Here is a 24,897-nt window from a genome sequence, read left to right as displayed (position 1 = left end):
ATAAAAAAGGCCCAGACCCACTTTCTAATGGAAAACTCTGAGATCAGAGGCTCCACCTGCCCAAATCCCACTTTGACCAAGTCGGTGGTCAGGGATTCGAAAATAATATATTTGAGAGTTTTAAATCTTTTATAAGCTTAAGGAATTTGCTTCCGAAGGTGACCTCTAGTTCAATAAACATGTTTTTGGTTTTTTAAGTTGGGTTGAATCCTTCCTAGAGGGAGATGCCTCAGTGTAGAGGGCTTCAGCCTGTCAACTGTTTCTGCAAGCAGCCGCTGCGTATACATGTGTGTACTGCACACGCAGTCACCTGGCAACAGCCAGCATGCGGACAGGAACTGTGTGCACCTTCGGACACCCACAGGCACAGGCATACTCACTCGTGTGCAGAGGCCAACCCGCAGAAACCGGTGGTCACCCGCCCCACACCCGCACGCTGTGTACAGTGGTTTGCGTCAATCACTGCCGGCTGTATGTTTAACTCTATCACCAGGGGCCCTGCAGCTGGGCTGGCCAGCTGTTTGGAGGTGGACCTGCATAGGAGGCTGGCCCCTGGCATGCCTGGTGGGCAGGGAGGGGCCAGCAGGGTCTACAGACTGGATTCAGACCGTGCCCTGGGACTCCGGGGCGACTTCACTCCCACACAGAGCTTCCCCTGACGTAGGAACCACTCAGACCCTGGGGCTGATGGAGAATCATACACCCTGGGGACCCCCCACTCCCCCAAAGTCCCACCACTCCGTCGGCCCCAGGTCCTTCAGGCTGGCCCTTCGTGCCACCTTACTCAAGACCTCGGATCCCCAGTCCCCCTACCTCTGCCTTCCCCAGCCTGGGGAGAAGGGAGGGGTGGACAGGTCGTCCACACAAGGGGAGGAATGTTCCCAAGAGCCCCCAATTGCTGAACATGACAGAGCATTGTCTGGGCAAGGCATGGGGCAATAGGACCAGGAGCTGGGGCGCAAAGTCCCGGAGGACCAAGACCTCCCCCTCCTCCAACCAGCATCAGACGGCGGAGGAGCACAGAAGCACGTTGCTAAACCGGCACTGCCCTCCTAGAAGGGATGCAAAAGGGAAAAACAAAAACCCAACAAAACTGGGAGGAGAGCAGCCAGAGAGAGAGAGAAAATAATAAAACGGGGACGCTGACAGGGGTGCTGGTGGGCCGAGGCGCTGGCGGCGGCGGCGGTTACCCGGTTGTCGGCTAGTTCTCGGAGCAGCCGCTCGGCCTGCGCTTTCTCCAGTAGCAGGTTTTGCTCCAGCTCCCCGATGCGCGCGTGCTCCAGCTGCGTCTGGGTCTGTCCACCCGGGGCGGGTGGCGAGGTGGGGACAGGAGAGAGGAGCGCAGGCGAGAGGAAGCCGGAGGAAGAGAGAAAAAAGAGAGAGAGAAGCAGGTCATCTTCTGTGAGCAAGACAGGAGAGCAGGTGGAAGGAAGAGAGGAGGTCTGGGGAGGTGCCCGCCCCTCACTGCCGATCTGTTTAAGGGTGGAGGACAGGCTGCAGCAACCTTGCCCAGCCACTGGATGGGGCGACCACGGGCACCCGGGTCCCTTCTGTCACCCCCACGTGGCCCTTCCTCTCGCAGCTCCTGGGGAAGAGCCCCAGCCTACTCCCCACCTCGTATCACGAAGCCGAGAGCCCGTTTCTCACTTTAGGCACAGAAAGCGGCGCCCAGGAAACCCCCAGGATGGATGGATGAGTAAATGACCCCAGGACTCCCAGTCCCCAGGCCTGTCCTGAAGGTTGAACCAACTGAAAGGAAGTATTTCAAAGACACCCACACCATCATGACTTCCCCGGGGCAGGCTCCTAAATGGAGGCTGGGCTGTGTCTCCCATTGCCCTGCCCCGAACCCAGCCCCAGGGATGCCTACTCCCCGGGGCCCCCCGCCGCGGACGCCTGGTCTCCCGAAAGCACAAGGGTGCTTTTGTCCCAGCTTCACAACACCCGCTTCACACGCCAACAAAGCCCGACATTCTCAGGGCATCCAGGCTGGCATTTCGATTTTACCCCGACAGATCTGCAGGGGCAGCAGGAGGCTCAAGGCTCTGGGCATCCAGAAGGGTCTGGACCCCTCGTTCTCGGCAGGGAGAAGCCAGAGGGTTCGCTGCATCCTTCGGCTCAGCCTGTCATCACCAAGGAGAGACGAGGAGACGAGACAGCAGACCCGAGCGGCAGTCCTGGGGAGGCAGGCTGAGCACCACAGCACTGCTGTGTAAAACCCAAGAATACACAGCCAACACGAGCAAGGGGGACAGTGGCAGAGCAGACTGAGAGAATCGCCTCAGCAACTCTCATGCAGTTCATCAAGAGCTATTGAGACCTTATGGCCTTCGGCTCCCAATCTTACTCCTGTGAATTTTCCTAAAGGAACAAAGGTGTCTCTCTCTCTCTCCCTCAAGAGGGCAGCATGGCGCAGGGCTAAAAGACAGCCATGCCTGGTCTCTTTCGGAAAGTTAAGGGCTAAAGATGGTGACTCAACCCCAGCCTCGCAGGGGCCATGTTCTCCCCTGCTTCTCTCCCCTGATGGTGGGCACGGCAACCCTGCCAGGGACCCACACTAAATTGAAAAAAAAAGTGAAAGTGAAAGTGTTGCTAAGTCGTGTCCGACTCTTTGCGACCCCAGGCACTAGACAGAGCCTGATCACAAATACCATATCGGTGGTCCCAAGGGCAAGATAAAGCTTCACAGTTTCAAGGTCAACTTCATTTGGTACCCCAACCGCCGCAAAAGCCCCCTTCCTGTCACTTTCAGAACTCTCAGCCTCCTGTTCCCTGGGTTGGGGTCTACCTGTCGGCACAGGGGAACTCATGGGAGGTGCTTGGTTAATTTAATTAAGTTCAGTCCTAGGAGTCTGGGGCGGGAGAGCGCCTCTGAAGGCTAGATTTTAGTGAGATGGACAATCTGGCTTTTATTCTGCTCCAAGGACACTGCCCTGGGCGTGAGGAGCAGCAGCCACCACAGTTATCCTCAGGGCAGTGTAAGAGTGGATTTAATTTTTGTCTCACACACCACCTTTAGAACCTACCCCATCCCGCGGTGTCTTGGCTGTCTCTCCAACTCACAGGAGAGCGAGGCCATGCCAGCAGGACAACCTCAGGCTCAGAATCACCCAGCAACCTGGGACAGCGTGAAGCCTAGAACTCAGATGTCTGGATTTCAGAACCGGGGCCCTTCCCCAAACCAAGCTTGCCTGACTCCACAGAGGGGAGACACGGACTTCTGGCAACAACACGGAGCAGTGATGGAGGCTCCAGCAGTGGGGACTCCCTGTGTCCCTGCCCTCATCCAAATCCTGGAAGCTAGGTGAAGCCTGGCCTGAGCCCTTGACCTACCGTTTTTTCTCTTCTCCTTGCATGCACAGTGTCTATCCTACTCCAAAGCACAAAGTCTCTGCCTTGGGACGCCCTTCAGGTAACAGAGGGCTGGTGTTATCAATCAATGGCGGGGAGCCGGCAGGGAGTTACCCCAACTGCACAAGGGGCTCCTGAAGGTCATCGCCCCTTTTCATCTCCCACCAGGCCTCAAGCTGCACAGCCAGTTCCCAAAAAACAGCTGATTCTGAGTTCCGTCCCTTCCCGTTACAGTGAGTGTTCCCAAGCCAATGAAAAATAACAGCGAGATGCTATTTAATCAACAGAACAATAACACAAGCCCCCTGGATGATAAGTCCCCAAATTTCCTGTCTACTTCAGAACCTCAGAAGGTGACCTTGTCTTTGCACATGTAAACAGTTATGATGAAGTCATCCTGGGTTAAGGTGGGCCTGATAACTTCCTTTTAAGGTCACATGAAGAGACACAGGGACACACAGGGAGGAAGGTCACGTGACCACGGAGGCAGGGATGCCGCGACAAGCCGAGGAACACCAGCGGCTGCCAGCAATCCTACCAGAGTTGAGAGAGGCATGGAATTGACCCTGCCCATACCTCGACTTCAGACTTCTGACCTCCAGCACTGAGAGAGCATCGATGTGTGTTGTCTGGAGCCGCTGCTTAATTGTGAGTTTTTCCTTCTGCAGCCCCAGAAAATGCTAGAAATGCCTGTCACTTGCTCCTCCTGGTGGAGATGTCCTGTGGGTGTGCTGGTGCGGAGTTTGGGGGGGGACCAAGGATATCGTGGGCTTATAAAGGGCACTTAATGCCACAGACTGGACGCTCTCAGCAAGAGTGAAGCCCGAGACTGAGCCCCTGGACAGGCCGACAGTCAAGGGCAGAAAGGCGGTGAGAGACATGGGACATCTTGCACAGTTGGGGAAGGAGGACAAGCAGAGAAATGGGGTCACATAGCTGGAGGGGTCCTAGGAGGAGCTCAAGGAGGTGTTCTGGGGGCTTATTTTTGACTTTCATATGGGTGGGGATGAGAGGGACTTGGCTCCATGTGCCTTCCGGTTGCCATGAATATGGTCACAACAGAAACAGCAGCAATGGGACTCCACTGCCCTTGGATTGAACTAACTGTCCGTCACCGTTTGCCCCACCCCCCTCCTCTCTCAGCCAGGGCTGATTGGATCTGGGGTGGGCACCCGATCCAAAGCAAGACAGCCCATTGGCTAGCCTCGGACCAATCAGATTCTCTCAAGAGGACAGCTGGGAGGCAGTAAGTGCTGGAGCCTAGGCGGAGCCGGGCAGGTGGACGTCAGGGCAGAAGGGAGATGTGTCAAGACATCTGCAGACACAGTGAGAGACAGACAGACTGACCAGGAGTCATGAAAAGAGGGAGGCGAGTGAGGGCGGAAGAGACTCCGTTTCTGATGCTGCTCCTCCTTCCAGTTCTCTGAACTGTCTGCCCTCGGTGCTGTGAGATTTCCCTGCAGCCTTTTAGTAACCCGCCCACTCACCCCCCACCCCGTGATGACTGAAGTTAGCAGTTACCAGATGTCTTTGCAATCACGGGTGCTTTTCCCGGGAGCGACCTCCACCCCCAATCCCTTCGGGAGGGCAGCCACCCCACAGAAGAGCTTGCCAAATGTCAACCACATAACTGGCCCCTTGGCTAAGCAACAAACTTATATTGGAACACCAGATGCCAGGCTGGGGTTCCTACACCAGGTTGTGCCCCAGTAGCCATTCTTTAAGCTCAGGCAGCAAAACCCGTCCCAACGGGGGCAGCCATCAGTGACTCTAGATCACACACATCCCTCCCCAGCAAGGGTCATTCAAGGATAGGACAGCCATTTGTACAATTTTGCTGAATGCTGGAAGTCAGAGGGGTTTTAATACAGCTCTTTCACAAAATCAGAAACCGTACTTTCCCGTCGGAGCTCAGAAAAGATCCAGTGCAGTGATTCCCAAAGTGTGGTTCCCAGGTCAGCATCACCTGGCAACTCATTAGAAATGCAAACCCTTGGATCCCACCCAGACCTACTGTATGGCCACTTGGGTCCAGAGTTCTGGGTCTGAACACACCTACTGGGTGACGAATTCTTAAGCTGGGAAATCACTGACCTGGTTCAACCTCCTCATTTAACAGAGGAGCAAATGGAGGTCCAGGGAGAGGAAACGGCTGCCCAAGACCAGTTAGGGTCAGGACTGGAATGTGGAGAGCGACTGAGCTGACTGCCCTCTGCCTCATCTGAGGGCTCGGGAGTCCACGTTTTCTGTCACCTCCCAGGGAGCAGGGAGGGTCATGGCAGAAAGGCATTCGTACCCACCCAACTGTGAGCAGGCCTAGTGAGCCCTGCAGACTCCAGGCGGTTTGGTGAGGAGGGCTGGTGTCTGTCTTGGGTGGCAGGGGTCCTTAGGTGCTTTATTAATTGAGGGAATGTCCTCCATCCCTCAGCTCAGAAAGGGTGGGTGGGATTGAAGAGGGAGAGTGAAATTCCACTAGTGCCCAGACCCCTTAGCCAGGTGGTGGGACTTGAAGAGGTGCTATCACTGGCCATCCTTATGGGCTACACTCGGGAGTCAGGAGTCCTGGGTCCTGGTCCCAGAGGCTGCTGAGGTGTGCCATGACTGGGTGAGTCCCTTCTGCCTTTCTGAGCCTGTTTTCCCATCTATAAATTCTGTGACTCTAGCACAAACTATTCCCAGCCAGTTTTAGCTGGAATTCAAGATGAACGGAGGGCCCAGGGAACACCTCTAGGGCTACTGCCCAAGAAAGAAGGGACAGGGAGCCCAGCCACCATGTCCTCAGGCCCAGCTCTGTGGATTCCCTGGGTCCTTCCCACCCAGCTGCTGACCCAGGAAGCATGGCCCCTCTGGGGCTCCTGGAGCTGAGCCATTAGACTTCTGATGCCCGAGTCTCTCGTGACGGGGCCCTCCCCACGCTCCCAGGGTATGACCTTTGACTCTTCCCCAGTTTGTCTACCTCACGGTCCCCATGGTCCCCTCCCACAGGGCTCAGAGTTGCTGCCTGGACCTCATGACGATTTTCCCTTTGAGGACTGATCCTGGGGTGCAAGCCTAGGGGGAAATTTGAGGGCCTTTGACCATTACCTCCAGGTCTCCCTTGGTGATGGACTCCTCTTCCACTCGGAACTGCAGGTCCTCCACCTTCCTGCGGGGGGGAGAGGGGGCTGAGCAGGCTTCACCCAGAGGGGTCCGTCCATTCTCCTGCTCAGTCGTGTATGACTCTTTGCGACCCCCTGGACTGTAGCCCACCAGGCTCCTCTGTCCATGGGATTCTCCAGGCAAGAATCCTGGGGTGGGTTGTCAATTCCTCCTCCAGGGAATCTTCCTGACTCAGGCATTAAACCCATGTTTCCTGCATTGCAGGTGGATTCTTTACCTGCTGAGCCATCAGGGAAGCCCATAAGTGACCCCTACCCAGAGGGGTGGGCTTTGCCAAGTCAGCAATGGCAGAGAGAGCCAAGGCCACCAGAAGCTGCAAGTCCACATTCAGAGTACCCAGAAGGTACTGTCCCAGAGCCTCATGGCTGATGGGGGCGGAGCCTCCTGGAAACCCCCAGCCCTCCCAACTTCCTGGTCCAAGCTCTACACAGAGAACATGGACTTCTCTAAAATAGGAGTGCAAAGGAGACATTGCTTAAGGAAAAGATCCCCGGTGTTCTCCTTACTTGCTGCAAGTAATAAATCCTTTCTTCTCCTGCAAAATAGTTGTGTTTAATGCAGCACCTTTCTCCTCTAGGGTGGTTGTGGGGATAAATGATAGAATGGATAGTAAATGAAGCAGAATCAGCTCTGTTTTCATCATAGCAGGGAGCAGATAGGCTGTATGAAACAGTCTATGGGGAAGGAGGGAGGGTGGGCTTCTTCCCCTGCTGACCCCATCTTCACTCCCTCCACTCAGAATCAGGGCCCAGAGTTCCAGCCCCCACCACTTGGGCTGCTCCCTGATGTGGAGGGCCCCCAGGGCTCTGCTGCAGGTGTGGGGCCCTCCCTCAAGTACACTCACCCCCCGACCCCACCCCCCCAAGAGAGCAGCGGGGAGAGACACAGGCATGTTACAGCTCACAAAGCGGCTGCTCCTGGGGCCTCGTGACGGCTCTCAGCACACAGGATGAAACTGAGGCCCAGAAAGGGCCAGTGACCTGCCCAAGGTCACACAGCACGTGCCGGGCAATGCTGGCCCTTGTACCCAGGACTTCCTGAACGCAACTCCCACGATGTCTCAGGGATCTGTTTTTGTTTGTTGGCATCAGGCGCGTTGCCATGGGAACCAGTTGTGTGGGCCCTGCCGTCGGTCTCAGGCAGATATAAATAAGCCCTCCTCTCCCAGAGTCAGACAGTAACAACAGCCCCTGGAGCACATGCCTGGGCTGAAAGCCCAAGAGCAGACCCAAGTTGGGGGAGGTGGGGGGCTGGGGCTGGGGGCTGCCTACTGCACAGAAGGAGCAGAAGAAGCTGCAGAAATCTGTATGTCAGCAGCTCAGAGACAAAGAGAGGCTTCTGGACCAAAGGAAACCCTGGCCCTTGTGGGCTCTGAACCCCACCAGCTGTTCCAGGACCAAGTCAGCCCAGAGACCCCACACAGAGGGAACACAAACCCCACTCACCACTATGGCAGGTCACAAACAGCCAGGGGCACCACTAACAAGACTAGTGACCCCAGGTGAGTCCCTTCCCTGCTCTGAGCCTCAGTTTTCTCATCTGTGAGGTGGGGGCAATACCTCCCTGGGTTAATAGTAAGACAGAGGGACGGTGTAGCTAAAGCACCCAGCCCGGGGGCTGACCCCCAGGTGCAAGGTGTTTCCAGGGGCCTTTCCCTGCTGCTTCTGAGCCTCAGTTTCCTGACACATGAAATGGAAATGAAGCTTCAGGACACAGGCTGCACGCTCCACTGGAAGGACCTGCCTGCAGCAGAGGCAGGGATTCCCTGTGCTGAACTGGGTCACGGCGTGGGCACGTGGGGTACACGTCTCCCTAGTGAGAGGTCCCCCGCAACTGCCCTCCCTGGGCGTTCTCATGATGGTGCACAAGCCAGGCAGGGCAGGAATGGTGACCCCCATGTCAGGAAGGAAAGCAGTGACAGACATGGGTGTCTCCCACGTGCTCAGAGCTGTTGTCGGGCGCGTCACTGGGGTTACCTTGCAAGTCCTCCCAACAGCCTGCAGAGGTGGGGGTCATCACCCCACTTTGCAGATGGGAGGACTGAGGCCCGCCCGACTCGTGTCACCAGCCCAGGCGACACAGCCAGTGCACAGCAGGGAGGTGGGGTTTGGGCCTTCTGGTCCCGAGCCATCCTCAGCGAGGCTCTGGGAGTGTCCCCCCAGGACGGGGCCCGGGGCGCCACGCACCGCCTCTCCTCCTCCAGCTGGTTGGACAGGTCCACCTTCTCTTTCCGCACGCTCTCCACCAGGAGCCGGGCCCGCTGCAGCTTTTCTTCTGCTTCTGCAACATACTGGGCCCCAAGCCGAGGGCCCGGACAGGGTCGGCCTCCTCCTGGGGGATGGGGAGCCGGGGTGGGGAGGGATGGGGAGCGGCAGGGGAGACGCGAGGAGGCAGGCCTGGGATCCCAGCCACCCCTACTCCCCCTCCAGCCCAGTCAGGCAGGAACTGTGGGTCTAGATATGAGGGCAGAGGGCCAGCCTCACCCAGCGGGAACCTCAGGCCCACCTGCCCCCAGGACCTGCCCTCTCCCTCCACCCTTGAGAGCCTATAAGACCTTCTGTCTTGTGAATGCCCCCATCACAGCACATATGTGAGCTTGGCCTTAATAATTCCAGAACCCGAGGGAAGATGGAGCCGGGCTCCAAATGGGGACAGGGGCCCAGGAGGGAGCGCCCAGGTAGAGGACAAGCGCCAGGGAAGAAGAGAAGTGACGGCGGCAGAATCGAGGTGATGGGTGACGCCTTCCTTCCCTCAAACCCAGCCCAGGAATCTGCTCAGAAACACGGTCTGAAATGTGGACATCTGTGCCCCCCCCAAAATTTAGTATTAGAAATTATTTAGAAAAAGTGAGGAACTGAAAAACCACGTGAACACCAGCAGGGAACAGGCCACGTGGGTAAGGACACAGCCTGTGATAGATGGCAATGCAGCCGTTCAAAAGGGGAAGAATTTTCCATGACCTAGAAATCATGCTCGGGCTATGTGTATCAGTCGCTTCAGTCAGGTCCGACTCTTTGAGACTCCACGGACTGTAGCCCGCCAGGCTCCTCTGCCCTTGGGATTCTCCAGGCAAGAATACTGGAGTGGGTTGCCATTCCCTTCTCCAGGGGATCTTGCTGAGGCTGGGATCGATCCCTGGTCTCCCACATTGCAGGCGGATTCTTTACCGTCTGAGCCACCAGGAAAGCCCTGCTCACACTATAGGAAGTGGGAAAAAGTAGGATACGAAGTCTGTATCCAGGTTCTGGAGGAATGTGGACCTGCCACTGGAAGGAAAATCACCAGGAGGACGGGGGAGGTTGGTAACCCGCATCTCAGTGTCTTTTGCACACCCCGAGTTCTCCTCTCTGAGCGTGAGGGACGGACAAGACTGGCCCGAGGAGGCCGCTGGGGACCCCGCCGCCCAACCCGCCCGCCCACCTGCTCGTGCTGCGCCTTGAGCAGGGCGATCTCCTTCTCCACCTCGCAGATGTGGCTCGTGGCCTTGGCCACCTCGGCCCGCTCCAGGTCCCGTTCAGCCAGCAGCTGCTCTATGTGCTGCTGCTTCTCCTTCAGCGCCTCCTGCAAGGCCGTGGTGCCCGAGATCTTGCGGGCGTAGCGCGAGGAGGTCTCGGTGAGCTGCGGGGAGGCACCGAGCAGGCGGGACTCAGGGGTGTGGAGCTCCATCCAGACAACCTCCAGTTACCCCACAGGTTGGGGGCCATGGGGCCCAAGTGCCTGGACTCCTAGGGTCCGGCTCCTCCCCTTCCCAGGGCCCTGGACACTCTGCCTACTTACGGGGAGGGAATTGTGACGTTTGAGATCCAGGGAACTCCCCGCTCCCAGGAAAGTTACAGCCCCTGGGGCTCCTCCCTACCTCATGGCAGGGAGGAGGTGCCCCTCGGCTGGGCCACCTTCTCCTGGACTAGGAGGAAGCCCGTGTAGACAGAGCTCTGCACGGCAACCTCACCTTCTCTCCTCACCCCAGGTGAGGTACCAGCTTTTCTAAACTGCTTGCCCTCCACCTGTATTACCTGCTGTGCATTTGTATGACCTTCTTTAATTCCTAGGAAAGGGTTTTAGACTAGTGACACATCAGTAATAGAAAAATAACAATAAATGTAAATGGGTCCATTTCTCTGTTACAGAAGTGTACACTTTCTTTTTAAAAATTATTTATTTGTTGGTGGTGCTGGTTGTGGCACATGGGCGCTTGGTTGCTGCACGCAGGCTTTCTCTAGTTGTGGTGAGTGGGGGGCTACTCTCTAGTTGTGGCCTGTGGGCTCAGTGGTTGTGGCTCACGGATTTAATTGCCCTGTGACCTGTGGGATCTTAGTTCCCGGACCAAGGATTGAACCCATGTCCCCTGCATTGGCAGGCAGATTCTTAACCACTGGTCCACCAGAGAAATCCTTACACTTTCATCTTTGTTCAAAAACTCCAAACTTCTACCTTAGCACCCGAAATGTATATTTTAGTTTAAGAGCCTAAGTTACCAAATTTCCATGTTCTTTCATAGAAACTTCTATTAAATATTTAAAGGGAAAAAAAAAAACCTCAAAACTGACAGATGCCTGGAACCAGAGCAAGTCAGAGGATGCCTGAATCTCTATGGCCCAACCCTCCACATCTCCATATACACACCACGGTAGCCCTCCCTAGTCCCCCATGCTCACCAGGCCACTGCGGCTGGGCCGGCCGCCCACGGAGGAGGCCACGGAGCTGACGGAGCTGATGGAGGAGCTGCTGGGACTGTGGGTAAGTGCTGACACACCCATGGCCATGCGCTTGGTCTTCTTGGCCTTGGCCGGGCTGGTAGACGGGAAGCCGATGCGGATCACCTTGTGGATGGGTGCAAAGAGACCAAACTTGGGTGGGCACTGGAAGTACCTGGAGGGGCAGGAGAGACCACACTGCCATTACCGCCCCACAGCCTGGAGCCTGGCCTGCCTTCCCCACCTTTTCAGAGCCCAGCAAAGAGAGAGAGGTTCCTCCTTGGGGACCCATCACCCGTACCCTAAGACCAATAGACAGGACTCCCAGAAAAGGAAGAGAGGTGAGGAGGGTCGGCTATTCTGCACAGCCACTGGACATTTTTCTGGGGAATGGGGGGATAACAATTGATGAACACCTACTCTATGCCAGTCCCTTTTCATAAATGCTCATTTCAATCCCCCAACCACTCTATTGTAATCCATTTTTCACAAATGAGATGTGGGCTCAGAGAGGTTAAGCAACCTGCCATAGTCACACAGCTGGTTAACTGGCAAAGTTGAGAGTGGATCCAGTGGACTCCAAAGCCCTCAGTGTTTTGGCTCCACTCACACACCAGAGGCCCCCAGCCATATCTGCAGCCCTATTCTCACAGCTGCCCCTGGACCACTCCCAGAGCCAAGGCTCTCTGCCCATGGAGCTCCCTGCATGGAGAAGCAGAAACGGGAAGCAAGCACCTTAGGGGTGGGGTGGGGGATGCTGACCAACCTTCCTCTGAATTCTGAATGCAAGAGTAAGTTGAGAGAAACATTCGCCTTGAAAACAGGAAGGCAATGTTGTCATGGAAACTCTGGAGCATCTTCTCTCAAAACCTCTCTGGCAGCGGATTCCACATGGGACCAGGAACTAGTCCTGCCGTTTCTGGCTCACCATGAAACTGCCACGCCATCCTGCCACTTCCTGCATTCAGGTCTTTGTTCAGGCTGACCCCCAGCCTAGCAGACCTTCCCTTTCAGAGCTGTCCCAGCCTCACTTGGAGCACAGAATCCAGCCCAGGGATAAAAACAGGCTTGTGGGCCACCTCCCCTTAGCCCCACACCCCTGACACTGCTCACTCATCACATCACCCTTCCCATCCCCAATGGGCCCAGGAACAGCCTTAGACCCTCTCGATCGAGAATTCCTGACAGTCAATTCCCTTTAATTAGAGATGCTGAGAAACCTGGGACCTAGCTGTGAGCCTAACCTTGACTGTAGAGCACCAAGCACTGATTATTTCCTGCGTCACCCAGGGCCTCTCCCAGAAGGCAGGGACCACTGCCTCTCCTTTTCTGGTATTCCCACTGCACTTAGCCAAAGTGGCATGGGGAAAGGGACACAGGGACAGATGACTCTCCTAGCACTTGCTCGTGACTCTGCGTGATCTTAAGAAATGCCCTTCTGGCCTTGGTTATCTCATCTGTAAAATGGGAGTGACAGTCCCACCACCTGCTTCCATGAGCTGCTAAGGCAGCACCTATACATGGTATCAGGCACAGCCACCAGATGCTCAACACTGGCATCCTCAGATGCCCAACCCTGTCCCCTGCACCCATCCCAGAAGAGGACGCCCCCCTTCCTCCTGCCCAGGGAAAGCCCACCATACCTGGTACCCGCCACCGCCCCATCGTTCTTCCCAAGAGGCTCGTCCAGCTCCACGCCACACCACTCGCCCTTGGCAAAGTCTGTCTCCCCCACATACCGCACCACGCCAGTCTTCGTCCCGCCAACCTGTTGGCACACAGAGAGACTCGGGTCCAGAGGATGCAGTGGGAAGAGCAGAGATGGCACTGGTACCCAGGCGCCCAGGCTCATCCCAACCCTCCCTTCCAGTATGCAAGGTTTAGGAGAGATGGAGGGAGCTCAAGGACAGCTGGGAGGGATACAGGTATAACCAGTGCTTCCCAAGGCTGTCCTGAGCAAGGGCTCTGGAGTCAGAAAGACAGACTTGTATTCAAACGCTGCCACTTACAAGCTGTGTGAGCTTGGGCCAGTTACCTAACCTCTCTGAGCTTTAGCCCTGCTTCATCTGTCAAAAGGGCTCTGGTGAGGATTAAGTACTATTTGTGCAGTGTCTGGTACATACAAGAGCTCAATAAATGTTATCCTTAAAAAATGGCTTGAATGGGGGTTGCCAGGAGCTGGGTGGAAGGGGAAATGGGGTTATTGTTTAATGGGAATGAGTTTCAGTTTCACAAGATAAAAGAGATCTGTTGTACTACAACAACATGAATCTGTTACTTAACATCACTGAATTGTACTCAGAAATGGTTACGAAGGTAAATGTTATGTATATATATATATATTTTTAAATTAATTTTTACTGGAGTACAGCTGCTTTTCAATGTGGTGTTAATTTTTGCTGTACAGCAAAGTGAGTCAGCCACACACATACATATATCTCCTCTGTTTTGGATTTCCTCCCCATGTAGGTCAGCACAGAGCACGGAGTAGAGTTCCCTGTGCTGGACAGTAGGGTCTCAGTTTTCGATTTTATTCATAGTAGTGTATAGTGTATATGTCAACCTCAATCTCCCAGTTCATCCCACCTGCCTATTATGTGTATTTTATCACAGTTAAAAAAACTCATAGACCAGGCCAGTAATCAGGAATATTACTGTAAAAAATGGTTTAAAAAACTTTTAGTTAAGTTTACATAAATACATAAAGGGGCTTCCCTGGTGGCTCAGAGGGTAAAGAATCTGCCTGCAATGCGAGAGACCTGGGTTCGATCCCTGGGTGGGGAAGATTCCCTGGAGAAGGAAATAGCAACCTACCCCAGTATTCTTGCCTGGGAAATCCCATGAACCGAGGAGCCTGGTAGGCTACAGTTCATGGGGTCACAAAGAGTTGGACATGACTGAGGGACTAACACACACATATACACAGTCAAATACTTTCAAAGCCTTAAAAAGCCCCAGGAATTTCTCTACCTCTCCCAGAAGCACTTTAACTCTGTATGATGAAGTTTTTGGTGTTGACGGCATATTTCTAGTTGACATGCTTACGTTGCTACTTGTCAGTTGTTCAGTTTGGGGTGAAATCCATTGACTTCCCATCAAGGAAGGGGAGGCTGAACCCACCCCTACTGGCTCTCCACTCTTCCCACACATCAACAGCTTCATTTTGATCAGACTCCAGGCTGACAGTGCTGGGACTTAGGTAAACACTAGTCACAGACATGGATGGGTGGATACAGAAACTTTTCCTTCCCATGACCAAGTTTCCCTACAGATAACAACTGTCTTCTATGATTGTTTGTTAGGTTTTCACAGTAGGTTAACCCCAAACTCTCAGTCCTCTAAAATCTCCTGCCAAGACGTGCAGAGGCATTGAGAACTCTATCAGGTTCTTTCTGGAGAAGACTCTCCTGGAGCTGGGAGTCCCTCTGCTGGGTGGCCACCACTCCAAGGCCACCTGTCACCATCGCCCTGAGGAGTCCCTCTTCTTCCCTCCTAGGCTGGATTTCCCATTTCTTGGATGCAATCTCTTCTTTTTTTCTTGGTTTATGCACTTATTTTGGTAGAGCCTTCCACTGCTTTCTAAGAAGAGGTGTAAGAGGAAATAAAATATATGAGCCTTTGCCTATCTGAAAAAAAAAATTTGCAGGACCTTAGTTCCTTGACCAGGGGTTGAAACTGGGCCAAGCCAGTGAAAGCACCAAATCTTACCCATTAGGCCACCAGAGAACTACTGAGTTAAGAAGTTTAGAATTCACATCCTCAGTGTGTCTGGTGCAGAGCTGGTCCTTAAGAAATGGTGCGAATGAAGTGAGTTTTAATCATGGAGCTGGTTCCTTTGAGGGCACACACCTGAGGCATACTTAGTTAGGGGTGTCAGAGAGGGTAACCTTTAGAAAGTCCTGTTTTGGTTCACATAAATATGGTAGGGGCTTCCCTGGTGGCTCAGACGGCAAAGAATCTGCCTGCAACGCAGGAAGTCCCAGGTTTGATCCTCGGGTCAGGAAGATCCCCTGGAGAAGGGAATGCCTACCCACTCCACCATTCTTGCCTGGAGAATTCCATGGACAGAGCAGCCTGGCAAACTACAGTCTGTGGGGCCGCATAACACCCAGACACAACTGGGCGACTAACACAAACGTGGTAGATAAATACACACATTTATTTTCACCCTTCCTTCAATTTGCACTAGAAAGACAGTGAAGGGACTTTTCTTTGAGGTATTAAGCTCCAAAGACAAAGAGAACAGGAGAAAAGATGGTAGCCATAGAGCTGGAAACCCAGGGCAACCAGGTCTACAGGTAGCTGCAGGGAAAGCAGAAAGCAATCAGTGTTTCTCTCAGAAGCCGCCTGAGGCAGATACTTTTATAATTATGGGATGATCTTTATATATATATATATTTCTTTTTGGACCATGTCATGAGGCTTGCAGGATCTTAGTTCTCCAACCAGGGATCAAGCCTGGGCCCTTGGCAGTGAAAGAGTGACGTCCCAATCACTGGATTGCCCGGGAATTCCCAAGAAATATATGACACGTACCCACCATTACAGTATCATACAGAATAGTTTCACTGCCCAGAAATTCTCTGTGTTCCCCAAAGACCTCGAATAGCCAAAGCAATCCTGAGAAAGAAAAACGAAGCTGGAGGAATCAGGTTCCCTGACTTCAGACTATGACAAAGTTACACTAATCTAGACGATACGGTACTGGCACAAAACAGAAATATAGATCAATAGAACAAGATAGAAAGCCCGGAGATAAACCCACGCATCTGTGGTCATCTAATCTATGATAAAGGAAGCAAGAATACACAGTGGAGAGAGGGCAGTCTCTTCAATAAGTGGTGCTGGGAAAACTGAACAGCTACATGTAAAAGAATGAAATTAGAACACTCCCTAACACCATACACAAAGATAAACTCAAATTGGATTACTAATGTATGGTTGGACACTATAAAACTCTTAAAGGAAAACACAGGCAGAACACTTTTTGACATAAATCACAGCAAGATCGTTTTTGATCCACCTTCTAGAACAACAGAAACAAAAACAAAAATAAACAAATGGGATCTAATTAAACTTACAAGCTTTTGCACAGCAAAGGAAACCATAAACAAAATGAAAAGACAATCCACAGAATGTAAATTGTACAACCATTATGGAGAAGAGTATGGAGGCTCCTTAAAAAACTAACTACCGGCCCAGAAAGGTTAAGACACTTGCCCAGGGTCACACAGCAACAGTCTCCAGGGCCCCCCACTTCTCTTGTCTCGCTGGTCCCTCTGTGGTTCTGACCAGGTGTGGGTGCCCCAGCCTGAACCCACCTGAGCCCCGTGGGTCCCCGTCCCTGCCCAGGGTGGGGAATCCAGCTCGCCCACGTGGGGTGGGGGCGGGGGCAGGGACTCACCAGCACGCGGTCTCCCAGGCGCAGGTCCTTGTCGCCGCGTTTCACGGAGCCGCTGTCCGAGAGGTTGGAGCCCGACTCGTTGCCGGTCTTGACCGAGCTGTTGAGGACGCTCTCCCGCAGGGGGATGACGCGGCTGGTGAGCGGCGGCGTGGCGGTGCCCGAGTGCAGCGACAGGTTCTGGGCGGTCAGCGACTCGACCGAGTGGGCGTCGCTGCCCGAGCCCTCGGCGGCGGGCTGCCGCGTGAGCTTGGAGGGCCGCGTGAAGATGCCCTGCAGGGCCGGGCACTCGAAGTAGCGCACGCCGCCCACCGCGCCGTCGTTCTTGCCCACCGGCTCGTCCAGCACCACGCCCGCCCACTGGCCGGGCGCGAACTGCGTCTCCCCCAGGTACTGCACCACGCCCGGCTTCACGCCGTTCACCCACACGCGCTCGCCCACCACGAAGTCCCCGGCGAACTCGTCGCCCACCTCGGCTGCCTTGGCGCCAGGCTTCTCGGGGGCGGCGGGGGCCGCGGCCGGGGGGCCCGAAGCCTGCTTGTGCAGGGGGGAGCCTGTGGGGACAGGACAGAAGTGGCGGTTAGGGCTCGGGTCGGGGAGAGGGTGGTGGGCTGGACCTCGGCGCCCCCACAGAGCGCGGTCTGGCTGGGAGGGGGCCGGTGCCGGCTGATGGATGGGGAAACTGAGGCAGATGGGGCGGGGAGTGGGGCTTAGGACGGGTCTCATGGCTCCTGGGCCATGTGGGTATCCCCTACTCTGCCAACCCCTCTGGAAGATTCTAGGGATGGAATGCTCGGGACAGTGGCTCCTCAGAAAGCTTTCCACCCAAACTAAATAAGTAAATAAATAGAGTTATAGGGAGTTCCCTGGTGTCCCAGTGGTTAGGATTATGGCCTTTCACTGACAGGGCCCAGGTTCAATCTCTGGTGAGGAAATTGAGATCCTGCAAGCCCCATGGTGTGGTCCACCGCCTCACCCCGCCCCCCGCGCCCACCCTGTTCCCCCCAAAAAAGTTACAGAGGACTTCTGGTGGCCCAGTGGTTAAGACTCCGCCTTCCAATGCAGGAGGTGCGGGTTCTGTCTCTGGGCAGAGAGCTAAGGTCTCCTGTGTGCTAAGTCGCTTCAGCTATTTCCAATTCTTTGTGACCCCAAGGACTGTAGCCTGCCAGGCTCCTTGTCCACGGGCTTCTCCAGGCAAAAATACCGGAGTGGGTTGTCCGTGCCCTCCTCCAGGGGATCTACCCGACCGAGTGATCAAACCCACATCTCACATCTCCTGCTTTGGCAGGCAGGTTTTTTACCACTAGGGCCACCTGGGAAGTCCTAAGATCCTATAAGCCCCATGGTCAAAAAACCAAAACATAAAATACAAGAGCAGCAATATTGCCACAAATTCAATAAAGACTTTAAAAATGGCCCACATAAAAAATATTTCAAAAATTTAAAATTTTAGAAAATTCAAAAAAAAAGACTTTTCACTGCTTGGGGGTTAATCACAACTGAGGGCAGAATGAACCCATTATGGAGGGTTACAAGCTGATACTTCCTCACCCTGGTGGGCTCAGGCCCTCAGCTGTTAATCTGAGACCACCCATGGCCCCATGTAGGACTCAGATCTTGTCAGGGGGATCTCTGTGCTCCCCACTTTCCTCCCCAGACAGTTCTGGGCTCCCAACTATTCCTGGGTAGCTAGCCACAGACATCTCAGGACAAGGAAGGAGCCAGTAAACCCTCTTACTCCACTCCTGGTATCTTCCCCTCCTCCCCCACCGCCAAGCTGCAGCCCAAGCCTCAGGGTGCACAGACCAGGAAAAGAGGGGGTGAGGAGTGTGGGAGGTGGAAGTAAGCACTTAACCTCATTCCTGGACTGAACTTCAGGCTCTGTGGCCTGAACTGGGTCCCCTGATTTTGCCCTTCTTTATAGAGAGAATGACCTGAGGCTCAGGCATGGGCCTTGCCCAAGGCCACACAGCAGAAATGGGGACAAAAACCCTCTCTGGGGGGCCTGACTCCCAGGCCTGGGCTCAGATGTGCTGTAAACACAGGAAAATAGAACGGGGATAACCTGCTTGTATATGTGTGCGTGCATGCCAAGTCACTTCAGTTGTGTCCGACTCCTTATGACCCTATGGACTGTAGCCTACCAGGCTTCTCTGACCATGGGATTCTCCAGGCAGGAATACTGGAGTGGGTTGCCATACCCTCCTCCAGGGGATCTTCCCAACCCAGGGATGGAACCTGCATTTCATGTCTCCTGCATTGGCAGGCTTGGTCACTCACAAAAGGACAGAGCAGAGCTCAAACCCACCATGCTTTGTGCATGTCTGGCTCCTGGGTTGCATGCAGGGCCCCGTGTGCAAGTGGGTGTTTGGAAAGTCTGCCCATTTAAACCTCAAGGTTTGGAGGTTGCTCCTCCGTCCTGCCAGACAAAGTATCAGGCCGGGAAGGACTCATCCTTTTTCTCTTCTACTCCAGAGGCTGATGCGCGTGTCAAACAGAGACGGGGACATAAGGCAAGCAGACACTGCCATGTCCCTATCAGAGATGCTTGTGTTTCTGGTTCTCTCCACAGGCAGCCAGTACAGGGGTCACAGGGGCAGCAGCTCCGCCAGCATCCTGCAGGTACCCAAGGTCAAGGAGGCCAGGGCCATAGGCCTGGCTACATGCTATCTCAAGGCTGGAAGGACAGAGCTCCTGGAGGATGAGGAAGTCACAAACTCCGAGGCAGGATGCACATACGAGGCCCAGCAGGCAGGTATCCCTCTGGGGCACTAGTAGTGGTGGGAAAGCATGTGACCACTCGGGGCCTAGACAGCCAGAATGGGGCTCTTAACTGAGGGGCAAGGGGCTCCCTCTCAACTGTGAGCTGGGCTCCTGGGAAATCTGTGAGCTTTGCTACTGAACTTGATTAACAACCACAGTGACTGTACCCATGAACTGATGCTCTGTGCTAAGAGGCAGACGTACAATAGCTCATATGACCCTCACGGTTAACTGTGTGAAGTGATTTTGTGATCCCGTTTTACAGATGAGGAAACTGAGGCTCAGAGACATCAGTTGTTTTATCTAGGGACTCAGGCAAGAGGCAGCAGAGCCAAGCTCCAACCAAAGGCCTCTGGCTCTTGGTGCAGGGCACTTCCATTCATGCAACAAATGTGTACAAAACACTCACCACGCCAAGCCCCAAACTACAACCACCCTAATCTTGGACTTCCCTGCATGGACCCATTTCCTAGATTCTGGCCAAACCCTACAGTTGCCTTCGAACAGGGAACAGTCTCATCTTGTACTCCTTCCTGGAGAGGGATGTGTCCTTTTCTTATGGGACCCTGGGTGGGTGGGTCCCCAAGGTTCTTCTCTCCCAGCCCTGAGATCCCCAGAGGTAGAGGCCGTGATGGCTAAGGAAGCAGACTCTCGAGCCCCACCTCAGTCTCCTCGCCCGGTCCCATCACAGGGCTGCTGAGCCGTGAAGCACAGAAAGCCTTAGGAAGGGTGCCTGGGCCACACCAGTGAACAAGTGCCGACCATTCTTATTGCGATAAGAATGACTAATACTCAAAAGAAAGGATTAGAAAAAAATTAAAATCACAAAAGGCCCAGGGGGCAGAAGAAGGGCTTCCAGGGAGATTCTGGTGACCTTGGACCAAGCGCTCTGCCTCACCCCACCCTCTGGAGCAGCCGACTTCATCCTACTGTTCCCCACGCCTAGGCCGCTCTGGGTCCCCAGTTCTCATCTAGGACCATCCTGTTACCAGGAACTTCTGCTGGGATCACACCCGTATGGGGACTGGGAACCCCGCAAGGTCAGGTGGGTCCCTTCCTTAGGAAAAAAAAAAAAAAGCTGCCTCCCTCAAAAAGCAGTCATAGCGGGAGGAAGCCAGAAATCAGATGGAGCTCCAACCCCAGGTCTGCATAGCACTGCCCAAGTAGCCCATGGGTCATGCTAATGAGAGGTCAAGGTTATCATCATTAAAACAGCAGCTACCATTCATGGAGTGCTGACTGACCCCATGCCCTTGATGGACTGGGTGCTTTTAATATTCTTATCTTGCAGATTAGGAAATGGAGTTTACAAAACTTGCCCAGAGTTACCCAGGCCGGCGTATTAAAAAGCAGAGACATCACTTTGCCGACAAAGGTTCACCTAGTCAAAGCGATGGTTTTTCCAGTAGTCATGTATGGATGTGAGAGCTAGACCGTAAAGAAGGCTGAGCACCAAAGAACTGATGCTTTCAAACTGTGATGCTGGAGAAGACCCTTGAGAGTCCCTTGGACAGCAAGGAGGTCAAACCAGTCCATCCTAAAGGAAATCAACCTTGAACATTCTTTGGAAGGACTGATGCTGAAGCTGAAGGTCCAATATTTTGGCCACCTGATGGGAAGAGCTGACTCACTGGAAAAGACCCTGATGCTGGGAAAAACTGAAGGCAGGAGAAGGAGGTGACAGAAGATGAGATGGTTGGATGACATCATCAACTTACTGGACGTGCGTTTGAACAAACTCTGGGAGAGAGTGAAAGACAGGGAAGCCTGGCGGGCTGCAGTCCTCGGGGTCGCAACGAGTAAGACACGACAGTGATTGAACAGCAACCCAGGCCAGAGCCAGGCCCAGCTGGTCCGGCTCAGAGCCTTCTGGTAAGGCAGGCCCCACAGGGGCTCAGCAAGCATCCGTGCCTTTCCCATCTCCGCTTCCAGAACACTTCCTGGAGCAGAGGGGCTCTGTGATGTCTGCTTAACTGACCAGCCATGGCCCAGGTGAGAGCCTACCTGTCGTCTGTGCTAAGAACACAACAGGGACCCCCGGTCGAGGGGCACCCAGGGTGGCTATTCTTGGCCAGAAGCTGCCTACTCAGCTGTCCTCCCAGCTGTCCCAGCCCACGCAGACCCCCAGGTAATCTCCATTCTTCCTCAACCCCACCCCTTCCAGGGGTCACAGGCCCAGGGACCAGTTGTTTCAACAGCTGCTAAAATCCAGGCCAGGAGCCGGGCAGCCGCACTTGGGTGTTCCGCTGCATTTTTCCTCTTTGGTGGCCCAGGCTGTCAGGCACAAACCTTCATCAAATCCTCCACTCACCCCGGGGCAGCTGGCAGCCGCCTGAGCTGGGGAAGGCATGGCAACCCCAAAGAGCCCCCTTCCCTCCAGGGAGCCATCCGTCACACGCTGGCTGGGCCTGACCAAGCCCCTTCTCAGGTGTGGGCCTTGGTTTCCCCAGGGGACTATGAAGGGTGAGGTCAGAAATTGCTAGGGTTCTGGGAAGCATGGACATTCGAGCCTCACCTCTTCTCCCAGAGGAGCCGGCGTGTCGTCAAAGACCTGCCTGATGGGCTGAGCCTCTGGGGCGGTTCTGGAGGCTCCTTGAAGGCAGGGCCTGGGCCTCCCTGCCCTCTTAATTCCCTCAGGGACCAGCAGCAAAGCCCCAAGAAAGCAAAGAGCAGCGACAGACCTAAACCTCACACTAGCAGCTGATCCTTCCCCAGACAGCAGGCACAAAGGAACTGACTGCTGGTTTCAAGTTCAAAGTAGAACTTTGATGAAAAGGGCTAAAGCATGTGATGTGGAGGGACAGCAGCTGGTGGTCTGGTCCAAGGTGGGGGAGGGGTTGCCCGGATGAGAGTGCATCCTCGCCTTTTTCGGCGAGTCTTTGGTCCCACCTTCCCCAGGCAGCCATTGCTGTTGTCCAGTTGCTCAGTCGTGTCCAACTCTGCAACCCCATGGACTGCAGCACACCAGGCTTTCCTGTCCTTCACTGTCTCCCGGAGCTTGCTCAAACTCATGTCCGTTGAGTTGATGATGCTATCCAACCATCTCATCCTCTGTCACTCCCTTCTCCTCCTGCCCTCAACCTTTCTCAGCACCAGGGTCTTTTCCAATGAGTCGGCTCTTCCCATCAGATGGCCAAAGTATTGGAGCTTCAGCTTCAGCATCAGTCCTTCCAGCGAATTCAAGGTTGATTTCTTTAGGATAGACTGGTTGGATCTCCTTGCTGTCCAAGGGACCCTCAAGAGCCTTCTCCAGCACCACAGTTCGAGAGCACCAACTTTTCAGCACTCAGCCTTCTTTATGGTCCAATGGGCACAGGCATTTTTCACACCTGCTGAATCTCAGCCACCAGGTACCCCATTCGCTGAGCACCCAGTCAAATGCCAGCTCAGCCAGAGGAGTGGGGAACACCAGTACCTCAGCTACAACTCAGGGCCTGGCTCTCAGTGTCTGGCACTGCCAGACCTCCTGCCTGGCAAGAAGGCACGAAGGACATAGGGGCCTGGGGTTGGGGAGAGAGGCTCACTGTGAATGGGGGTGGAAGCACCTCCCTGAACCTCTGCCCCGACAGTCACCTGTTCATTCCCTTACCTCCCCCGATAAGCCTTCCGTGACTGCTTCACCTAAAAGCCCACTTGCCTGCAGCACTCTTTACCTGCTTCATTCTTCTAGAGATCTATCCCATCTTCAGAAAGTGTATGTCTGTCTTCCAGACTTAAATGGAAGCTCATAACGTGCTGTGCTTCCACTCTCACACCCAGGCCAGGATCCTACAGCAGGCCCTGAGTGCCAGCCACTCTGCATAGCCCACACAGAACTGGGATCCACCCGGCTCCGTGCTGGGTGCATGGAATATTCACTTCCTGGGCTGCAGGGAGTCAGTCCAGGAATCTGAGGCTCACTCCAGGCACCTTCTGGTTCACCTGGTCTCCCTCCCGCCTTTGGACTTCCCTGAGCCCTTCCCATTTCCCCTGTGTTTTCAGAGGAAAGCTGAGAACCTCCTTCTCCTTTTAGAAGCAAACCTCCATCCCTCTTTGGTCTTCCCTGGGACCCACCTCCCCGCCACCTCTCTCCTCTCCCCACACCGGCCCTCCGACAGAGGACAGAGCCCACGTGCGGCATGCACAGCCTCCTGGCCCACAAAACACCTTCCTTCAGCTCACCCCCTCCTGCTGTCGCCCGTTCTCCTTCCCAGAACAAGCTTTTCTCTCTCTATGTAAACGTTTATTACATGGATCACTCAGGTACACTGCAGAAAAAATTTTAAACATGTAATAGTTACTGATTTTTAAAAAAGGACCTAGGGTTCCATCATATAAACATAATCACAGTTAACATCGGGGGCTTTGTTTTTCTAGGCTTTGTCCAGTGCACGTACGTGTGTGTGTGTACACACCGTACTTAAAAGTCCAGAACACCAGCCAGGGTGTAGTTAAATACTTATTACTCATAGACAGAGGAGGCTGGCGGGCTACAGTCCTCTGCTCTTGTTGCAGTGTGTGTTTTTCCATCCAGCAGCATCTAGAAGGCAGTGGTTCCATCCCCCGTTAGGACTCTTGCTTCCTCACCCCTCACTGACCCTCAGCTCCTGACCCTCACCCTCACCCCCTGGCTCTGGAAACTTCTGCAAGGATGCCCTATCCTCCTCATTCACTGCAGGAGACCCTTCCCGGCCTTGTGGTGCCCAGCCCCGCTGTCCACGCCACTCTCAAGGCTCCCTGCTCCCATGACAGGACTGGGTCCCCTCTGCCTCCACCACTCTAGCCCGACCCCAGTGGTCCTCTCCAATGGCATGGTCTCCATCTATCTCTTTCCACCGATATTCTGGCCAGTGGTGTGCTGGGAAAGGCTTAACTGACTCTCCAAGAGAAAATAATAGTAATATTGGGTTGGCCAAAAAGTTCATCCTGGTGTTTCCGTAAGATGCTACAGAAAAAAACAAATGAACTTCTTGGCCAGCCCAATAATAATAATAATAACCCTGATTTTTAGCCTATGCCAATTCCCATAGTGTAAATTCTGCCCCCGTGGTCCATCTCAAGATGCCAGCATGATGCCATTGAACAGAGAGTTGGGAAGAGATTATATATAGTACTTCCAATATAGAGTGCTGCTGCTGCTGCTGCTAAGTCGCTTCAGTCGTGTCTGACTCTGTGCGACCCCAGAGACGGCGGCCCACCAGGCTCTCCCGTCCCTGGGATTCTCCAGGCAAGAACACTGGAATGGGTTGCCATTTCCTTCTCCAATGCAAGAAAGTGAAAAGTGAAAGTGAAGATGCTCAGTCGTGTCTGACTCTTAGCAACCCCATGGACTGCAGCCCTATCAGGCTTCTCCGTCCATGGGATTTTCCAGGCAAGAGTACTGGAGTGGGGTGCCATTGCCTTCTCCCCAGTATAGAATAAACAACCTCAAAAACGGGCTTCCCCGCTGGCTCAGCAGTAAACAATTTGCCTACAATACAGGAGATGCAGAAAATGTGAGTTCGATCTCTGGATCAAGAAGATCCCTTGGAGGAGGGCTGGCAACTCACT

At 54.2% G+C, this 24,897-nt stretch overlaps 1 protein-coding gene across 1 annotated transcript in view; it reads right to left on the bottom strand.

Moving 5' to 3' along the window:
* The window catches only part of CLIP2 (CAP-Gly domain containing linker protein 2), a 53,357-nt gene that overhangs the window by 18,604 nt on the left and 9,856 nt on the right, over positions 1-24,897 (bottom strand). The window contains exons 2-8 of the mRNA XM_052663698.1: positions 16,609-17,159; positions 12,848-12,972; positions 11,166-11,379; positions 9,931-10,128; positions 8,697-8,800; positions 6,436-6,496; positions 1,191-1,295 (exon numbers count right to left, since the gene is read on the bottom strand). Of these exons, the coding sequence (XP_052519658.1) occupies positions 1,191-1,295; positions 6,436-6,496; positions 8,697-8,800; positions 9,931-10,128; positions 11,166-11,379; positions 12,848-12,972; positions 16,609-17,159 (1,358 nt within the window). The remainder of the gene's footprint in view (positions 1-1,190; positions 1,296-6,435; positions 6,497-8,696; positions 8,801-9,930; positions 10,129-11,165; positions 11,380-12,847; positions 12,973-16,608; positions 17,160-24,897) is intronic.

Source organism: Budorcas taxicolor, chromosome 2 (genome assembly GCF_023091745.1).
Source record: "Budorcas taxicolor isolate Tak-1 chromosome 2, Takin1.1, whole genome shotgun sequence".
Classification (NCBI taxonomy): domain Eukaryota; kingdom Metazoa; phylum Chordata; class Mammalia; order Artiodactyla; family Bovidae; genus Budorcas; species Budorcas taxicolor.
The sequence above is the reverse complement of the archived record's forward strand: the minus strand, read 5'-3'. Positions and strand labels throughout refer to the sequence as shown.